The sequence below is a fragment of the Trachypithecus francoisi genome, unplaced genomic scaffold (genome assembly GCF_009764315.1).
Source record: "Trachypithecus francoisi isolate TF-2019V2 unplaced genomic scaffold, Tfra_2.0 Lachesis_group6, whole genome shotgun sequence".
Lineage (NCBI taxonomy): Eukaryota > Metazoa > Chordata > Mammalia > Primates > Cercopithecidae > Trachypithecus > Trachypithecus francoisi.
The window spans coordinates 36734385-36754250 of NW_022681471.1; the positions used below are offsets into that span (position 1 = coordinate 36734385).

Sequence of the window (19866 nt, forward strand, 5' to 3'; positions counted from 1 at the left end):
AGAGGTGGAGGTTGCAGTGAGCCGAGATCATGCCACACTGCACTCCAGCCTGGGTGACAGAGCGAGACTCTGTCTCAAAAATAAATAAATAAATAAATAAATAAAGACTAATTTTTGACGTTTTTATGGAAGGGAGAGTAGAGAAAAGTGGCAGTAGCTGGAGAATAGTGTGTGATCAAGGGAGAACGATCAGCCAATCCATTAAATATTAATGAGATGCAAACCATTCAAGTCACACATATATTCTTACAGAATTAGCAGACATTCTGCTTAAAATAAATGAGACCTTTGTGCGTATTTAAGTTATTGGCCATTTGGTTCCTCACACCATATCGTGATTGCATTTCATCCTCCAACTCCAGTTCAAGGTATAGGCAACAACAGTGTAAATGCAGAGTTAGTGTGAGCATGTGAGTTTTGTATATCTCTTGCTAAAAAAAGTAGCTCAAAATCACTGGCATCTTATTTAGACAGTCAAAATTGTGTGCGTGTGTGTGTGTGTGTGTAAACAATGTGTGCAATGTGTGCTTGTATATTTGTGGGTACACAATTTGGGAATGGCATTGAGTAGTAAGAAACCGGGCTAGACAGGAATCAGATCACAAAGTCACTTACTAAGAAGGTTAAATTTTATCAAGTATGTGACATTTCTTAGTGTGAGAGGTAAGATTCTAGTCTAGACTCTTTTTTATTTTTATTTTTCTAGTCTAGACTCTTGATAAGCTCACCAAGGTCTAGTAGCAAGTAAGACTCAACTCATGGTACCTTGTAAAAGGAGTCCCGGAAAAGGAAATAAAGGTTTTCTCAGATGAAGTAAACCTCAGAGAATTTTTTACCAGAAGACCTATTATTAAACAATGGCTAACAGGCAAAAGGGAGTTTTCCAAAGAGAAAGGAAACTATAACCTAAAGATGCTGAGACCCCAGGAAGAAAGAAAGAAAAATAGAATGGTTATGATAGAGGTAAATATAACAAACTAAGCTTCTCTTCATGCTTTTTAAAGGTACTATTTGAGAGTTGAAGCCATATTTATATCATCTAACACGGTGCTCAAAGTATGTACAGAAACTGCTTAAAACATTTATATTTATTTAACAGGTGAGAAAGTCAAGTGATCTAAATGAAAGTGAGGTACTTCACTTGAGGTGCTAAAATGTTGCTTAGTAACACACTGTGATATGGTACATATGTATACACTAACACCTGGAGCAAGTCCTTAAAAAATAAGACATATTTGGCCGGACGAGGTAGCTCACGCCTGTAATCCCAGCACTTTGCAAGGCTAAGGCAGGAGGATTGCTTGAGCCCAGGAGTTAGAGACCAGCATGGGCAACATGTCAAAACCTCGTTTCTACCCAAACAAACAACAACAACAACAAAACCAATTAGCTGGATATGGTGGTATGTGTCTGTAGTCCTAGCTACTCAGGAGGCTGAGAGGGGAGGATCGCTTGAGCTTGGGAGAAGGTTGAGGTTGCAGTGGTGCCATGATAGTGCCACTGCTCTCCAGCCTGAGTGACAGAGCAAGACTGTCTCAAAAAATAAAAATAAAAAGATAACTATATTCAAGAACACTACTGACATATCAAAATGGAATTTTAAAAAACGTTCAAGTGACTCACCAAAAGGTAAGAGGCAGGGAACAGAAGGACAAAAAGTGGAACAAGCAAACATAAACTAAATAATAAAATGGTACATTTATGCCTTAACATATCAATAATTACTTTCAAATTAAATAATGTCTAACTATTAATAATTAAGGCTGGGTGCAGTGGCTCACAGCCAGGCGTGGTGGCTCACACCTGTAATCTCAGCACTTTGGGAGGCTGAGGCAGGTGGATCAACTGAGGTCAGGAGTTTGAGACCAGCCTGGCCAACATGGTGAAACCCCATCTCTACTAAAAATACAAAAATTACCTGGGTGTGGTGGCAGGCACCTGTAATCCCAGCTACTTGGGAGGCTGAGGCAGGAGAATCGCTTGAAGCTGGGAGGCAGAGGTTGCGGTCAGCCGAGATTGCACCACTTCACTCCAGCCTGGGTGACAAAGCGAGACTCCATCTCAAAAAAAAAAAAAAAAAAAAAAAAAGAAAAGGAATGGCTGGGCGCAGTGACCCTATAATCCCAGCACTTTAGGAGGCTGAGGTGGGTGGATCACCTGAGGTCAGGAGTTCGAGACCAGCCCGGCCAACATGGTAAAAACCTCATCTCTAGTAAAAATACAAAATTAGCCGGGCGCGGTGGCTCAAGCCTGTAATCCCAGCACTTTGGGAGGCCGAGACGGGCGGATCACGAGGTCAGGAGATGGAGACCATCCTGGCTAACACGGTGAAACCCCGTCTCTCCTAAAAACTACAAAAAACTAGCCGGGTGAGGTGGCGGCGCCTGTAGTCCCAGCTACCCGGGAGGCTGAGGCAGGAGAATGGCATGAACCTGGGAGCCGGAGCTTGCAGTGAGCTGAGATCCGGCCACAGCACTCCAGCCTGGGTGACAGAGCAAGACTCCGTCTCAAAAAAAAAAAAAAAAAAAAAAAAAAAAAAAATACAGAATTAGCCGGGCATGGTGGTGCATGCCTGTAATCTCAGTTACTCAGGAGACTGAGGCGGGAGAATCGCTTGAACCTGGGAGGTGGAGGTTGCAGTGAGCTGAGCTCGCGCCACTGCTCTCCAGCCTGGGCGGCAAGAGTGAAACTCTGTCTCAAAACAAACAAACAAACAAAAAGCAAGCATTTCCATCTCTCAGATTTTAAATGCAAAATATTATATAGTATCACTACGTAACCAAATCCTCAGTAGACTACACCTTATATTACTCATTCACACAAAGGCTTAAAAGGGCACTGATTGTCAACAAGAGATGATTTTGCCACCCAGGAGACATTTGGTTATCTCTGGAGACAATTTTGGTCAACATGACTGGGTATGTGCTGACATCTAGTGGGTAGAGGCCAGTAATACTGCTAAACCTCCTACAATGCACAGGGTAGCCCCTTCCCCCGACCCCAACGAAGAATTATCCAGCCAAAAATGTCATATATGGATGAGGTTGCAAAGATCTCCCATGAATCATTTCTCCTCTGTGACTGTTCAAATCCCCACTGTTTCAGGATATGTATATCACAGAACATTGAAAAGATTGAAGGAGGTGGAAAAGAAAAAAAAAGCAGGAACTGGATAAAGAAATTTTGGTAAATTGGAGAAAACCCTTTTACTTCATTTGTAGTGTCCTTAATTCAGTACCTATAATTCCGTTCCCAAAACTCAAATTTAGCAAACACCATTTTATAGAATACATCAGAAAAACGAAAAGAAAAAATCCTGACATTGTCATACTTCCTAAGAGACAAAAGCATGAAGAAACTGATTATTATGTAAATGCCTTTATTTGAATTACTACATTGCTACCAGATTACATCACTTTTCAGAGTTAGAGTAACATAATACCTTGGAAACTATAGCAAACAGCTTGACAAAGCAAGAGTACATTAATTCCTACATATATATGTTTATTTTTAGTGACCACAGTTCTTTGCTTTAGATGTAAAATTAAAAAATATATTGTACACTTAGCATACTCAGCCTACTAAATCCCGTCTAAGTTCTGAGCACATTCTCTCCTCAAAAGTATCATATTCAACAGCATTTTAAATTTAGAGAGAGAGTCTGATGATACAGGCTTTAAAACAAATAAGCATGTATTGAACCAAGTGATTTAAGACAAAATATTTCAATTGTTTACAGCTTGGGTATGAGAGGGAAGATGCAAATTTAAGGTACATTTTTCTTCTAGCTACGATATATGTTTTACTTACTTGAAGACCCCTTAAAAAAAGTAGCAAAATCAGCAGTCTTGTTTATGTAATCAAAATATTCTTAAATGTACAAAAAAGGATCCTGTAGAAAGAATACTGTAAAAAGATACTGATCTTAAGAATAAAAGAATAAGAAAAGCTTCTATTACATTCTGCACAGCCAGTTACTTCGGCAGATTTTCAGTACTACAAAGATAAGCAAAGGATACTCATATCCAAATACTCTCTGACCATAGTTCTCGAATAAGAACTAGCATACTGGATGGAAAGCAAAATTACTGTCTAATAATATTCATATCCCGTGATCTAAGCGAGTCCCAAGAGAGGGACATTCTAAGAGGGCAAAAGATAACAGAGCGAGAAATAACATACAGCAATGGGAAATGTCAAGGGCAGCATTCTAGGAAGAGAGAGTAAAATGTTTTGGCTATGAGCACATTTCAGGCATGCCTGACAAATCCAACTCTGACTATGGGAAAGAGGAGTTGTTTTTATTAAACCCTTTCCCCTGAGGGCTCTCGTGATGAGCTAGTCCTGTTAATCAAAATGAAAAGTCCTTTGAATGGCCAAGAGTTCCTTAAGCCATAAGCACTTCACCTGGAAATAGCTGACCTGTGAATCATGCACCTGGGAGCAAGGCTGTTTTATTCAGATTGGTTATTTTACACTCTCTTCATTCCCCTGCCCATCAAACATGCAAACACAGTCATGACCATCTTGGGCTTTACTTCCACAAGGTCTTCAGGGAGAGCATATACTCTGGCTCCAATCCTTCTAGCCATTGACACTGCATACCTATTTTAGGGGGAAAAAAAATTAGGATGAAATTCTTGTCAGTTAAGGACACCACGTAAGACATCTATTTCCTCATATATAATTATTATGCTGGGATGCAAAAATTCCATATTGATAGTTCCAATTAGAACAGTTTTGTTTTTTGTTTTCTTTTGATTTTGGTTTTGATTTCACTTTGAAGTTATAGTAGGTTTTTAAGCTCTATTCTTTGGGGCCAATAATATTTATTCACTCTTTTTCTCCAATGTGAGGTGAGAATTAAGCTTGAAGCACCAACTTTATATAAATATATAAATTATTTATATATACATATAAATAATGACCTAGGCTGTCTATATAATCCATGTTAATATTCTCATTGCACACTCATGTGACCTTAGAGATATGAGGTGGAAAATCACGCTAAATGCAAAACCCAAGTTGTTAGGCAGATGCAATGCATACTTCCAAATATTCACGAGAGGGTAGACAGTCTACATGGCACATGGACAGAGTGGCTGGACCAAAAACTAGAAAAGGCAGACAAAGGAAGGGACAGAAGACCTGAGATGTTCTACATTATTTCTGTAATCCACTGAAGCAACAACTGACTAAGCACCTAGTAGGCCAAGTACAAGGCTAGGCTCTTATAATTTTTAAAAATTTAATCTTCATAAAATCTCTAAGGTAAGTATTATTGCCCCCAATTTACTGATGAGGAATCTGAGGCTCCAAGAGGTTTCTCCCAAGGTGACACCACTCTTACATGGCAGAACCTGAATTAGAATTCAGATCTGTCCAGCTGCAAAGCTGTGTTCTTTTCATGCTATTGGCAGTCTCCCTTACTTGGCATTATTGTGCTTGTCATCTTCTGTTAGATTGCCACTCTTCACAAGGTCATAGTTTATACAGCCTGGCTGGATGGCATCAATTAAATCCACAACTGCCAAACTGGAGCTGATCGTCTTGTCCTAGTGTGAAAGGAGAACAAATCTGAGAATTTTGATACATACAAATGAACATGTGCTTACTTATGTCAAGTGTCCAAAACAAAACCCAGTGAATTCATAAAGAATCGTGCCATTAGTCCAACAATAATTCTCACTCACAAAGAAGCCAAAGGTTACCTTCCCAAATGATAGATGTTATCTTGCAAACGTAATATTTAATAGTCAAATATGGATTCTGACCTTAAAACTCTGAATGGAAGTTGATTTTCCAGCTTCACTCAACGTTCTGTTCACCCAGTTCACAATGATGTCATCATTGGCTTTCTGACCATCTCCAAGATCTTCCAGGACATTGAGGGTGTATCTAAAAGAAGCAGCAGAAGAAAACGTCACAATCTACTTTATAAGGAAAAATGCAAACATCAGAAAGATGCTTTATCTTCCACTTTTTATATTCCTTACATTTCAAGGACTAAAGATTTCATGGAAAGAGATTCACACTATGTGAAAAAAATATTTTAAGCAGTAGTGGCTTGCTACTATTCTACCCTTTGTAGTGGTGACAGAGGAGCAGATTGACAGTGCTTCAATGAGCAGGTCCAACAGCCTACTGCAGGCACATTTTGTACTATTCCAATAGTGGTAATGGCATAAAATAAGCTGTGCTTTGGATGGTGCCTAGTCATAATGAATGCTTTTCAGCATTATGGTGATCTTCATCAGCATTACAGAGAGAAATCTTTATTTTCAAATGAGCACGAGGATGTTCATAATTTTGTTCTGACAATTTTTTAATTCACTGACACAAAATGAGGTCGAAATCTATGTGTCAGGCTTCCTATGTTTTAAAAAAGGGACTAGCCATAGTTCTGCTGCCTAATTTGCAAGGAAGCCTCTCCCACTTAACATCCAATATATATTCATTAATTAAACTCATTTTGGAGTATAAATACAACATATTTCAAAAGTGTAGTCATTGACATGTTCACTTATTAAACACAGTAAGGACTAAATCACAGACCTGTGTGACAGTAAAGACTAAACAGCTAAAATTGTGTACTATACCTTCTCATCAGCTGCCAGACTAAAGCTAAAGTCAGGGTTTGGTTCCCATCATTCAGGTCTTGCCCTCCAATGCCAACCAGGGAGAATTTAGCAGGATGCTTCCCTAATTCAACAGCATAGTTGCAGTTTTCTAGCTGCAAAGGCACAAGAGTAAATGGTTAGAGACTTCCATTTGTTTAATCTGCATACATGTGTGTGTGTCTTGTATAATGCTAGGTATCAGCACACAAAAACAAATAAGACACAGTTTTTGCACTCAAGAAGCTCAGCGTCAAGAGTTTTAGAAACAAAGGAATGAATCGAGAATAAAAATACTCTAACAAAGATACACAGCAACTTAATTATCTACCTTTTTCATGTTGGCTCCCAGTTTCGGGTATGGAGGTTTATTAACCTTACTCCAGTCAACGGGAACTTTAATTCGTTCATATAACTGTAAGATTACCAGGGCATCTTGCAGGTCACTAATGATTTAAAAATAATGTAATCAGTGTTTTCAGGAAGCTGGGACTTGACTTTCCTTAAAAACAACAACACTACATTATCAAACAAGATACATAAAACCATAAATAATACCTAAGACTCATATTTTCTACCAATCTGTGCTGAAAATAGAGCTAAGACCATCCAATTCATTTATAAGTATTTATTGAGAGCTTACTGTGAGCAAGGCACTGTTCTAGAGGCTGGGCCCACAGGACGAAAATCCCTGTCCTTGCATTAGAGTCAGAGAGATAGACAATAAACAAGTACATGGATAAACAAACAATACAGGGGTGTTGTTTGTCTTGTTGACAATAAACAATTTTACGGGTACATGTAAGTGCTATGAAGAAAGAAAGAACTAGGGTTAGGTGTTACAGAGTAGCAGGTGGTAGTCAGGAAATCTTTGAATCGGTGACTGGAATACAGTAAGGGTATAAGCCATTATATGCGAGCAAAGAACGTTCCAGGCTGAGAGAAGAGTGAGCCAAAGTCCCTGAGTTGTTGTGGATGGTCTACTTAAAGGATTCCCTGGTCTCTGTTTCTTTCTTTTTTACCTTTCTTTTTTTTTCCCCCTCTTAGAAATAGGATCTCACTTTGTTGCCCAGGCTGCAGTACAGTGGCACAACCATAGCTCACTGAAGCCTCAAACTCCTGGGCTCAAGTAATCAGCCTCAGCCTCCCAAACGGCTATCTGTTTCAAAATATAAAGTATTGGGAGGCCGAGACGGGCGGATCACGAGGTCAGGAGATCGAGACCATCCTGGCTAACACGGTGAAACCCCGTCTCTACTAAAAGTACAAAAACTAGCCGGACGAGGTGGCGGGCGCCTGTAGTCCCAGCTACTTGGGAGGCTGAGGCAGGAGAATGGCGTAAACCCGGGAGGCAGAGCTTGCAGTGAGCTGAGATCCGGCCACTGCACTCCAGCCTGGGCGACAGAGCGAGACTCCGCCTCAAAAAACAAAACAAAACAAAACAAAACAAAAATATATATATGTATAAAATATTTGCTCCCTAGGATACTATAAAGATATTTATATATTCTATCACTTACAGTTAATGATCATGTAAATAAATAATTAAAGCTTTTGTGTATTGGGAAAATGATGGAAATCACCACTCGACATTTTCCAATATAAATAATAGCTACAAATTAATATCTACAAATTTAAAAATCTAGAAAATCTTTAGAGCTGTCATTATTTAACATCCATTCATGACATTCATAACTGTTTACAATAGCAGTAGGCAGGCTTACGCATAGAGATGGTTTACATGGGGATTGACACCAAGAGAGTTCATCCAGTTACGGAAGGTTCTTTCTTCACGAGTTTCTCCTGTTAAGAATATTCACAAAATTTGCTGATTCATTAAACACTTTATGTATGTGCATACAGTGCCAATCCACATATTAGATTATTTTCTCTCTCTATTCAGATCTAGAAGTTTTCAATAACACGAGTTTCCAAGCATTCTCCTAAGTACATACATTCTCTCTAGATACAGGCTTATTTTTCAAATTTGAACTTATTTTAAAATTAAAGAATACAACCTTATTCTAAGCAGTTAAGCAATTTAGAGGTTTATGAACTTTTTATAGTCTCCTCAAATCTTTCTCCAATATTTCCTCAAATCTGCATCCCTCAAAGTAACTGATGTTATCAGTTTAGTTACTGGTTTTATAGAAATATCGGTGAACACAGCCGGGCGCGGTGGCTCAAGCCTGTAATCCCAGCACTTTGGGAGGCCGAGACGGGCGGATCACGAGGTCAGGAGATCGAGACCATCCTGGCTAATACGGTGAAACCCCGTCTCTACTAAAAAATACAAAAAACTAGCCGGGCGACGAGGCGGGCGCCTGTAGTCCCAGCTACTCGGGAGGCTGAGACAGGAGAATGGCGTGAACCCGGGAGGCGGAGCTTGCAGTGAGCTGAGAGCCGGCCACTGCACTCCAGCCTGGGCGGCAGAGCAAGACTCCGTCTCATAAAAAAAAAAAAAAAAAAAAAAAAAAAAAAAAAAGAATATCGGTGAACACTCAATGAATTACTATTTGCTTTATTTATTTATTTATGAGATGGAGGTTTGCTCTTATTGCCCAAGCTGGAGTGCAATGGCGCGATCTCAGCTCACTATAACCTCTGCCTCCCAGGTTCAAGCGATTCCCCTGCGTCAGCCCCCCAAGTATCTGAGATTACAGGCGCGCACCACAATGCCCGGCTAATTTTTTGTATTTTTAGTGGAAACGGGGTTTCACCATGTTAGCCAGGCTGGTCTCGAACTCCTGACCTTAGGTGATCTGGCTGCCTCGGCCTCCCCAAGTGCTGGGATTATAGGCGTGAGCCACCATGCCCGGCCGCATTTCTTAATTTTTATAGACTATACTTCATGCATATATAATCTGGAAAAGGTAAACTCTGCCTTTCCAAAACTTAAAAAATTAGTATATATTATCATTTGTTTTTTGAGGAGGTAAGGGTGAAAGGAGTTGGGGTTAGTTCCAGTTACACTGACTGTGGATGAACGAAACATAAATATATACTAAATTTACAGGTCAAACTGAATGCATATGTGCACTTTTTTCCTGATGAGAGGATTAAAAAGTGGTCTAACCCTAAAGATTAAAACTAAATACTGATTTACTAAGTGGCTTTACATTAAGTGATTCGACTACTTTTTTTTTTTCTTCTTTTTTTTTGAGACAGAGTCTTACTCTGTTGCCCAGGCTGGAGTGCAATAGCATAATCTCGGCTCACTGTAACCTCCGTCTCCCAGGTTCAAATGATTCTCCTGCCTCAGCCTCCCGAGTAGCTGGGATTACAGGCACGTGCCACCACGCCCAGCTAATTTTTAAATTTTTAGTAGAGACAGGGTTTCACCATGTTGGCCAGGCTGGTCTCAAACTACTGACCTCAGGTGATCTGCCCGCCTCGGCCTCCCAAAGTGCTGGGATTACAGGTATGAGCCACCGCACACGGCCTCGACTACTTTACTTAAAAAGTTCACTTGTATCGTCCTTTTCTGCCAGTTTTTACTCAGCACTGGCATCTGCTTCTTGCAGATATAAAAAAACTTATTAAGTCTAGATTGTAAAATCATTATGGCCTATGTATTTCTACTCTATAGTCCCACATATTCGAATTTGAGAAGTTTTTAGTTACCTTCTAATAGAGTCCAGTCAATATCCTGGTTCTCTGGCTTAGTTAGTGCTGGGTATTTATTAAACAGGTTAGCCACGAAAGCTAAGTTGAGTTTGGGGTTTCCACTGACAACATCTGCAGGGGTAACAAACTGTCTGCAACCTAATTTATCTGCTTGTTGAAGCATACTCTCAGCTCTCTTCAAATCATCTGTTTCCTGTTGAAACAAAATAGGAAGACTTTGTCAAAGGCCATACTAAAAATGTAGAAAATGTCCCCACAATCATAGTCTGGGTATACAGTTCTACTTTCTTTTAGCCAACATATGGTACTTATTATAAAATTGTTTTGAATGCAAAAAAAAAAAAAAAAGTTAGCCCTGTTAGAGGTGCAGTACTTTTAATACACACTAGATGGCGCCAGATCACATAGCAAACTACAGAGTACATTAAATTGCATTAAAAAAGAAGTTATGCAAAACCTTGGGGAAACTCCCAGATTTTGTTTGAAAATCTGTAGAGAAAAAATATACATTCACCATCTTCACTTTCTCCAGTTCCACTTTTCCTTTTTTCCTTCTCAATAGGAAAACAGCTTCAATTCTCCTTTTAAGCCATCTCAAGTTAAATATTCAGATAGTTTCAGTAGAATTGTTAAAAATTTTTTTCAAATGTACTTATCTACAATGAATCTCTACTAATTATTAAATGTGAAAGGGTATTAACTGTAGTCCTACTTAAGTCCCATTTAGAAAATAGTGTTCATTTTCTGTAAATTGTGGGTTCATTCTCCTCAACTTGGCTTATTTTATTTTGCTGATTTACTACTTTCTGCTTTGGAGTTTCTCCTTTTCTCTAGTGGCTCTCAGCTGAACTTCACTGAGGCTTCTGGGTACTGTGCATTAGGTCAATGAGCTTCATGGCAGAGTCGACTCCTTGGAACCCAGGAACCTCTGGGGCTGTGTTATGCATGCAGCAGAAGGAACTGGAAAGGAGGGCACTGTTGGAGAGCCAGCTAGAGAGAGAGGAAGTTGTGCTGAGCTGTGGAAGTCGGCTCCCCTGGCTGAGGGAGACGATAGATACCTTCATTCAGTTCATGTTCAAATCCCAAGGGAAATGCTTGTGAACTGTTGCTTGAATTGAAGAGAAGCAGAGAATCTATTTTTACTGATTTCTTTTGAGCATAGGGAGAATGGTGGAAGGCAAGACCAAGGATTAATCTCAGGGAACTGAAGGATTCAAAAAGTTAGGACGAAGGGAAGGGATTTTTTCCATTACAAAGATCAAGAGAAAAAAGTGAAACTGAAATTGAAAAAAGGTAAAACTGTTCAGAGTTAACATTAGGCCTTGGTTGGACGTGGTGGCTCACACCTGTAATCCCAGTACTTAGGGAGGCCGAGGCAGGAGGATTAATTGAGCCCAAGAGTTTGAAACTAGCCTGGCCAACATGGCGAAACCTCGATTCTTGAAAAAAAAAAAAAAAAAAAAAGGCCCTAAAGAAGGTGTAAAGCGGGAAAAGGTGAAGGACACTGAAAACCATGAGAACAGCATGAGCAAAGGCACCTGGGTGGTGCTGGGAAGGAAGGTTGGGGTGGGGAATACAGACTTTTAGGGAAATAACACTGGCTAGATTTTAGAGCAAGATTTGTAGGGTGAGTGCCAAGCAGAACATTTCAGACTGAATTCTAGAGTCAACAGAAGAATCCTTGTCGGATTCTGAAGAGGGAAGAGACAAAAGAGTGTTTTAAGATCAATCGGATTGACTAGAGAAGGGATATATCAGAATCAGTTAGTATACTGATGCCATTTACCCTGGTATCAGATCACATGGCTAGCCATCCCAGACAGCTCCCTTCTTGGACAAGATGGCCCCTCATTCCTACCAAGAGTGACCTGAGCTGAAGAGTTTTGCATTTAACATACAGACAGAAACATAAGCACACAAGTCAGTTACAAACTCAGTTCTGGTAAGGGCAGCATAAAAATGGTTTAGCCAATGTAATCCACTCCATCCTATGGCATAATAGGACAGATATATGGATTTTGTTAATTAGGAGCATGCATTCCATATCTAATGGGTACAAAAACCACAGATTCCTAGAAACTTGGGACTAAATAGTCCAGTCTAACTCCTTACTTTATGGATGAACAAAGTGAAATCCAATTTTAAGAAGGAACTTGCCCAAGGTCACTAAACAAATGAGTGACATAACCAGGGAATATGGTCTCTGAGATTGATTCCCTAAATTAGATTTCATAGATTGGGAGTTTGTAAAACATAATCACATTACTCTCAACACAGGAATATGAATATATGTATATATGAATATATAGTCACTAAATCTATTACTGTGGTTGTAATCCAAATACTTGGAAAAGGTTAGCTTCTAGTTGCTCATTTCCCCATACTTGTTTTGAATATTTTAGGCCATTCACATAAATCAATACCACAACAACGATGGAATTCACTAACAATCAAAATAAATAAAAGCTAGTTTTCTGGCCTCTGAATTACATGTACAGTAATACATTTTAAAATAATGCTTAAAATTGCCAACTTCACTTCATACAATTATAAAAATTATTGTATTTATAAGAAATTGACAATAATTTTGGAAGATTGTAGAATTCAAAAGAGCACTTATACTTACATTGAAACCTGACATGTTAATATCTATCCGTGGTTCACCTTCCTTTTGTCCTTTTGGTGCGATTTGATTGAGAAGATGGAAATAGGCTTTGGAATCCTACAAAGAATTGAAAATGTCAGTGAGATCACAGTGACAAGGAATGAATGTATCCTATTGTCCCATGTTTGGAAGCCTATTTGCATTGGAATTTTGAGAATATATGGCACAAATCTCTCTGCCTTCTAATTTAACAGGTGTCTTCCCCAGAAAAGTCCATCTATCTGGCCTTATATCTGTCTTGCATATGGATGAACTGGATTTTGACATGACTTCACAATTATTAAAGTCATCGATACAATAATGCTAATAAACATATAACCAGTTCTGTACCTTCACTGAATTACTGAAGTCAATAAGCTTGATAGACAAAACAAGCATTTAAAAAAGTAGAAGAGCAGAAATCCAGGAAGCATAGAAGAAAGAGAAAATAAACAGGTTATATCATTACAAAGCATAATGAATATACCACACCTATGAAGAAGAGATTAGCTATGTTATAGATGTATTTAATTGTAAATTTAAATGACAAAAGCATTAAATGACAAACATTTTGGTTGCTAAAATAACACTGAACCCTCTATGATCTGAATGTACTTAAAAAAACAAACGTCTCTTTTCGTTTTAAACCCCTGGGCTAAATCACTTGAATGCTGTTTTCTTAGAATCCCAACACTGAAAACAATGGGGTTGGCTCACAGTCAACATGAATTCAGGTTGCGTGGACAACTCCACAAAACACAGTTTGAAAACCATTGTACTCGCACAAACGCTTATTAACAGCCTTCACACACATGTCAAGTAAATTCCTGCATCTTTGGAATGCTAGAGGACAGGAATTTGAGTGAAGATTTCTTAATCCTGCCATATGTGAAGACCACCTTCCAGGTACGATATGAATAGTTTCTTGTTACTGGTCCAGACAGGCTATGAAGAAGTGTTTCTCATAGTCTGTGTGCATACTAACACCTGAGGAAGTTGCTCAATATGTGAATTACTGAATCCAATTCCTGAGCTACCAAATATAAATGTCTGGGAGCTGCCCAGAAAGGTGCCTTTTAAATCAGCTCCCCAAGTGAGTTGAAACTTGGTGCCAGAAATGATTCTAAGAATGGGGAAAATCAGGTGATTGAAAGTTATTTCAGAGCAATTCTTAAATAGCCAACTCCGATCCTATCATTCGGGGGGCATAGCATTTACCTCTTAAGGAATAGCGTACTACAGCTGTGAAAGTGCTTTCACTTCCAATTACTTGCCAAAGCTACATAAACAATTTATAATCTAAACCTATCGTCTTGAGAAGAACAAGTAAAGAGCAGACCCAGCAAAATCTGTATTTACTACCCTGAAAAGGGCTTTACAGGTGAAAATTTGAACTTGAATACAGATAAACTCGAAGTTAGTTTTCGCATTACCAAACAATTCTTTCCTTTTTAAAAATATTCATGGCCGGGCGCGGTGGCTCACGCCTGTAATCCCAGCACTTGGGAGGCCGAGGCTGGTGGATCACGAGGTCAGGAGATCGAGACCATCCCGGCTAACATGGTGAATCCCCGTCTCTACTAAAAATACAAAAAAAATTAGCCAGTTGTGGTCGCGGGTGCCTGTAGTGCCAGCTACTCAGAAGGTTGAGGCAAGAGAATGGCGCGAACCTGGGAGGCGGAGCTTGCAGTGAGCCAAGATGGCGCCACTGCACTCCAGCCTGGTCGATAGAGCGAGACTCCGTCTCAAAAAAAAACAAAAAAAAAACAAAAAAAATCAATCGGACTTGGTGGTGTGGACCTGTAGTCCCAGCTACTTGGGAGGCTGAGGTAGGAAGATTGCTTGAGCCTGGGAGGTCAAGGCTTCAGTGAGCCATGTTAGCACCACTGCACTACAGCCTGGGTGACAAAGTGAGACCCTGTAACAACCACAACAACAACAACAACAAACCTGGCCAAACATATTGTATATTTACAAGAGAGGGCAGGGTCAGTTGGTCTTATAATTTTGGGGCTATTCTTAATTTTCATGGATGAAATCAGTAGTACAGGCAACTCATTGCTTCCTCTCATCACTGAACAAAATGATGTGATTGCCTATGCACAGTATTGTTTTCACAGCCTTGCTGGTCAGTAACGTCTGATGAAGATCCTTAAGTTTTTTCCCCGTGTACCAACATCTGGATGTCAGACAGAATTGAGGCAGTTAAGGAGAACTCCACACAATGTTTGCTATGGTAATATTGGCCCTCTCTGCATGAGAAGCCAAAGGCAACAGGTAATAAATAGGTCTTCCTCCATTGTTAGTTTTCCCCCACTGCTCATGATAAACAGCGAGTAAAAAAAAAAAAATTCAATTCAATGCAAGAAATATGAGGGTCTTGTATGTGCCACATACTATGTTATAGGTTGGCTTTAGTAGGAGGGCCCTGGAGCAGGGGCTGAGGTAGGATACATAGACATAAATAAGAGCTCATCACTATCCTTGAGGAACTCACAACTAAAGGTAGGATAAAATGACAGGAGAAGCCAAATAAAAATGGTGAAGAGGAAATCGTGAGGCCCTTCCTCTCTCTTCTAGGTGTGTTTACTAACAGGTACACTGAGGCCTGGGAAGGCAGTTAAGAATAGTCATGTCCTATTCTTTAATACTCCATATTTAACAATCGGCAGAATATAACAAATTAGCGTTATAATGATAAATTAGCATAATATTTTTACCTTTTTCCACAAAATAAAACATAGGTGCTAATGCTCCTTATCTGGCCCTACTTCTCTTCTAAAATCTACCTTCAGGACCAAGAGGCAACAAGACTTGGTCATACAGTGTTAGGATTTTCCCTCTGTTAAGCTGGGATGAAATCTTCCAGCTATTATATCCCCCCAAAATGTTGTGGTTCTTTGAACAGTTACCTTGATGTCAGCACTAAAGTTGTTAATTTTTTGCCAGCCCGAGTTTTCCAAATGAAAGTTTGCCCATCTAAGCAGAAGCTCTTCTGGAGACAACTTCATAAGTTCCTCCAAAGTCTCACCATCTCGGAGCAAAGCAGCCAAGGCTAGAAGAAAAAAAAAAAAATCCCACAGTCATTATATGACATAATAATGGTCATGCCAAGTTCATTCAGTCTTTTGACACTGTTAAGTAATAGAAGTGCAAAAACTACTATGACATAGCTCCTGGTTTCAAGATACTCATAATCTACTCAAAAAGGTAATATATAATAGATATAATAACATAATACTACAATTTATTCTTTTCTCTGTTATTCTTCACATTCCAAATACCAAATGAGGTTATGGCCTTCAAGCTTAATGGAAGCTTCACATTATGTCATATGTTTGTATAAATTGTTCTTATTTAACACTTCTAAAGTCAAGGATTTGGGGAAAAATGTTTAAAATTTGGGAATCTTTTACTTAGCCTTTTGATTAAAGTCAAAGATTCTGGGAAAGATTTTTAATATTTGGGAATCTTTTACTTAACCTGTTGATTAAAGTAGCCTAGAAACACTGTGGTATTTGTATTTAAGTATAATTAATCAATTAACTCTTGAAGGCTCAAGCCTATTTTAACAGGAATATAATTCAACCTTATATTTTCTTTTTCTTTTCTTTCTTTTGAAAGAGTCTTGGACTACTGACCAGGCTGGAGTACAGTGACGTGATCTTGGCTCACTGCAACCTCTGCCTCCCAGGTTCAAGTGATTCTACTGCCTCAGCTTCCCGACTAGCTGGGACTACAGGCTCACGCCACCATGCCCAGCTAACTTTTCTATTTTAAATAGAGACAGGATTCCATCATGTTGGCCAGGGTGGTCTCCAACTCCTGGCCTCAAGTGATCCACCTGTCTCGGCCTCCCAAGGTGCTGGGATTACAGGCGTGGTCCAACACACCCGGTTGCAACCTTACTTTTTTTTGTTGTTGTTTTTCCTTTTACTTTCTTTCTTTTTTTTTTTTTTTTTTTGAGACAGAGTCTCGCTCTTTCGCCCAGGCTGGAGTACAATGGCGCAATCTCAGCTCACTGCAACCTCCGCCTCCCGGGTTCAAGCAATTCTCCTGCCTCAGCTTCCCGAGTAGCTGGGACTACAGGTGCGTGCCACCACACCTGGCTAATTTTTTGTATTTTTAGTAGAAACGGGTTTTCACCATGTTAGCCAGGCTGTTCCACTGCACTCCAGCCTGGGTGACAGAGTGAGACCCTGTCTCCAAAAAAGAAGATGGTGCAAAATGGTGGGGCTGAGGGTGGTAATGGGGTAGAAATTGTGTAGGCAAAACAGAAAAAAATAATCAAGTTTGAGGACTTCAGGAAAGCTCCTTAATCTCTCTGTGCTTTTGTGTCATTATTGCAAAATGAACTGTAAAGTGCCAGACAAATGTGAATTACTAGTAAAGAAGAGAGTCATGTAATTAGACTATTTTCCTGAATAACTCTATAGCATTACCTTATGTTCATTCTAGTTATCATCATTTAATCACCTCTATTAAGTGAGAGCATGAAAGTCTGCATGACTAGAAAAAAATAACCAATAAACAACTTCCAGAATGACTGCGTTCCATTACCTTCATTCCTGCTTAATTCAATGTCAGCAAACAAACCGATCTTAATGATCTGCCAAAGCAGTCCCAAAACCAGATGAGGTTTCCCAGCCCTCAAATCTTCTGCACCAATGTTCACAACATGACACCCAATGGCAGAAGCAGAGTTCAGTGCCAAGTTCAAGTTTTCCTGCAAGACAGCCAAATTACACACTTGCTTCTTGACCTTTCCATTTTTTAGCAGTCTACTTTCTCCCTTCACTGAAAATAACATTCAATGAGGAAATTAATACCTGTATTAATTTCATCCATATATGTGTCACAAAAAACAAATTCTAGATTTTTGTGTTAGAAAGCCCAGCTAAGACAAATTTCAGCCTTATTGCTATTGCCTTTTGCAGAACCTCAGGAGAAGTTAACTTTGTATTTTTATTTGGGACCTTTTGAAGTATGCTGGCACTAAAGGAAAAGGCTGAGTACCACAGTAAATATATCCATGTGAGTAAAGTGTTATCATTCCAAAAATGCCCAAATGGGTGAGAGACAAACAGTACTGCATATGCCCAAAAGAGCTTTAGAAGTTATGAATGTCCACATCCCAAGAGGTGCTCTTCCCTGGAATTTTGCTAATAATCTAATATTCACTTGATAGAAAAAAAAATGCTCCATTCCTTAATCACACCAGTTAATTAAGAGCTTATATACTTCTGCTTATCTCTGTAGTGCTTGAACACATTATGAAATGAAAAGAACATGGGGCTTTGAAATTAGAATGGGATTTGAACCTCAGTTCCAACATTACTCTCAGGCAAGCTCAGAAACCTTTCTGAGTCCCAATTCTGTCTGTATAATTTGGATAACAATCCCACACTCAACAGTTTTTACAAGGATTGATTGGGAGCCTACAGAGTGCAGAGACTGAAGTCTGTAGAACAGATCCTCAAACAGTAATTTCATGTTAAAGGGAGGGGAGAACAATGCATACCTGAATGATGAAGGGTGTAAGTTTCTTCTTGTTGATTGCTCTTTCATCAATGGTATCAGGAACTGAAAGGTTAATCATTTTACTGAAACAAAAATAAAAGAAGAAAGTTGATTTTAAAAAGAAGAGTTGATTTACTTTTATAAAGTGGCTGTAAACACAAATATTTTAAAGCTTACTATAAAATATCTTTCATGTACTCTAAAAAATGCAACTAGATGAGTTTTATCATGTTGATCTAATAAACTACACATATGGAAAATAAAAATTAAAAAAAAAAAAAAAAGACCAAGGCCTGATGTGGTGGCTCATGTCTATAATCCCAGCCCCAGCACTTTGGGAGGCTGAGGCAGGAGGACTGCTTGAGGCCAGGAGTTCCAGACCAGCTTGGGCAATATAGTGAGACCCTGTCTCTACAAAAAGATAAAAAATTAGCCGGGCATGGTGGCATGTGCCTGTAGTACTAGTTACTCAGGAGGCTGAGGAAAGAGGATAGCTTGAGCCCGGGAGTTCAAAGTTACAGTGAGCTACGATCACACCATTGCACTCCAGCCTGGGCAACAGAGCGAGACCCTGTGTTAAAAAAAAAAAAAAAACAAACCCTGGCGAGGTATGGTGGCTCACGCCTGTAATTCCAGCACTTTGGGAGGCCAAGGCAGGTGGATCACCTGAGGTCAGGAGTTGGAAACCAGCCTGGCCAACACGGGAAAACCCTGTCTCTACTAAAAATACAAAAATTAGCACAGTGTGGTGGCACACACCTGTAGTCCCAGCTAGTTGGGAGGCTGACACAGAAGAACCACTTGAACTTGGGAGGCGGAGGTTGAAGTGAGCGGAGATGATGCCACTGCACTTCATCCTGCGCAATACAGCAAGATACTGTTAAAAAAAAAAATAATAATAAAGGCCGGGCGCGGTGGCTCAAGCCTGTAATCCCAGCACTTTGGGAGGCCGAGACGGGCAGATCACAAGGTCAGGAGATCGAGACCATCCTGGCTAATACGGTGAAACCCCGTCTCTACTAAAAAATACAAAAAACTAGCCGGGCGAGGTGGCAGGTGCCTGTAGTCCCAGCTTTCTCGGGAGGCTGAGGCAGGAGAATGGCGTAAACCTGGGAGGCGGAGCTTGCAGTGAGCTGAGATCCGGCCACTGCACTCCAGCCCGGGCGACAGAGCGAGACTCCGTCTCAAAAAAAAAAAAAAAAAAAAAACAAAAAGACCAAACTATGTGTATAGCAGTTGGGTATCTCTGAGCAGAGGATTGTAACATGCTTTCTCTTTTATTTATTTTTTAATTTTTTCTCATTCTTTTATGAAAATAACTTGGGATATTGAAAACAAAACTTGGGCCAGGTACAGTGTGGCTCACGCCTGTAACCCTAGCACTTTGGGAGGCCAAGGAGGGCAGATTGCTTGAGCTCAAGAGTTCAAGTCTAGCCTGAGCAACATGGTGAAACCCCA

The 19866-nt window shown here is 39.7% G+C and overlaps 1 protein-coding gene across 4 annotated transcripts in view; it reads right to left on the reverse strand.

Annotated features, from left to right (window-relative positions):
• Positions 1–3362: 3362 nt before the first annotated feature.
• Positions 3363–19866, reverse strand: part of PLS3 (plastin 3) — an 88918-nt gene continuing 72414 nt past the window's right edge. For all 4 annotated transcript variants that reach the window (XM_033202042.1, XM_033202043.1, XM_033202044.1 and 1 more), the window contains 11 exons: positions 18410–18491; positions 17449–17614; positions 15801–15943; positions 12871–12966; positions 10242–10437; positions 8342–8420; positions 6949–7063; positions 6600–6733; positions 5775–5898; positions 5431–5555; positions 3363–4605 (listed from right to left, as the gene is read on the reverse strand). In XM_033202042.1, the coding sequence (XP_033057933.1) occupies positions 4473–4605; positions 5431–5555; positions 5775–5898; positions 6600–6733; positions 6949–7063; positions 8342–8420; positions 10242–10437; positions 12871–12966; positions 15801–15943; positions 17449–17614; positions 18410–18491 (1393 nt within the window). In that variant the 3' untranslated portion in view covers positions 3363–4472. The remainder of the gene's footprint in view (positions 4606–5430; positions 5556–5774; positions 5899–6599; positions 6734–6948; positions 7064–8341; positions 8421–10241; positions 10438–12870; positions 12967–15800; positions 15944–17448; positions 17615–18409; positions 18492–19866) is intronic.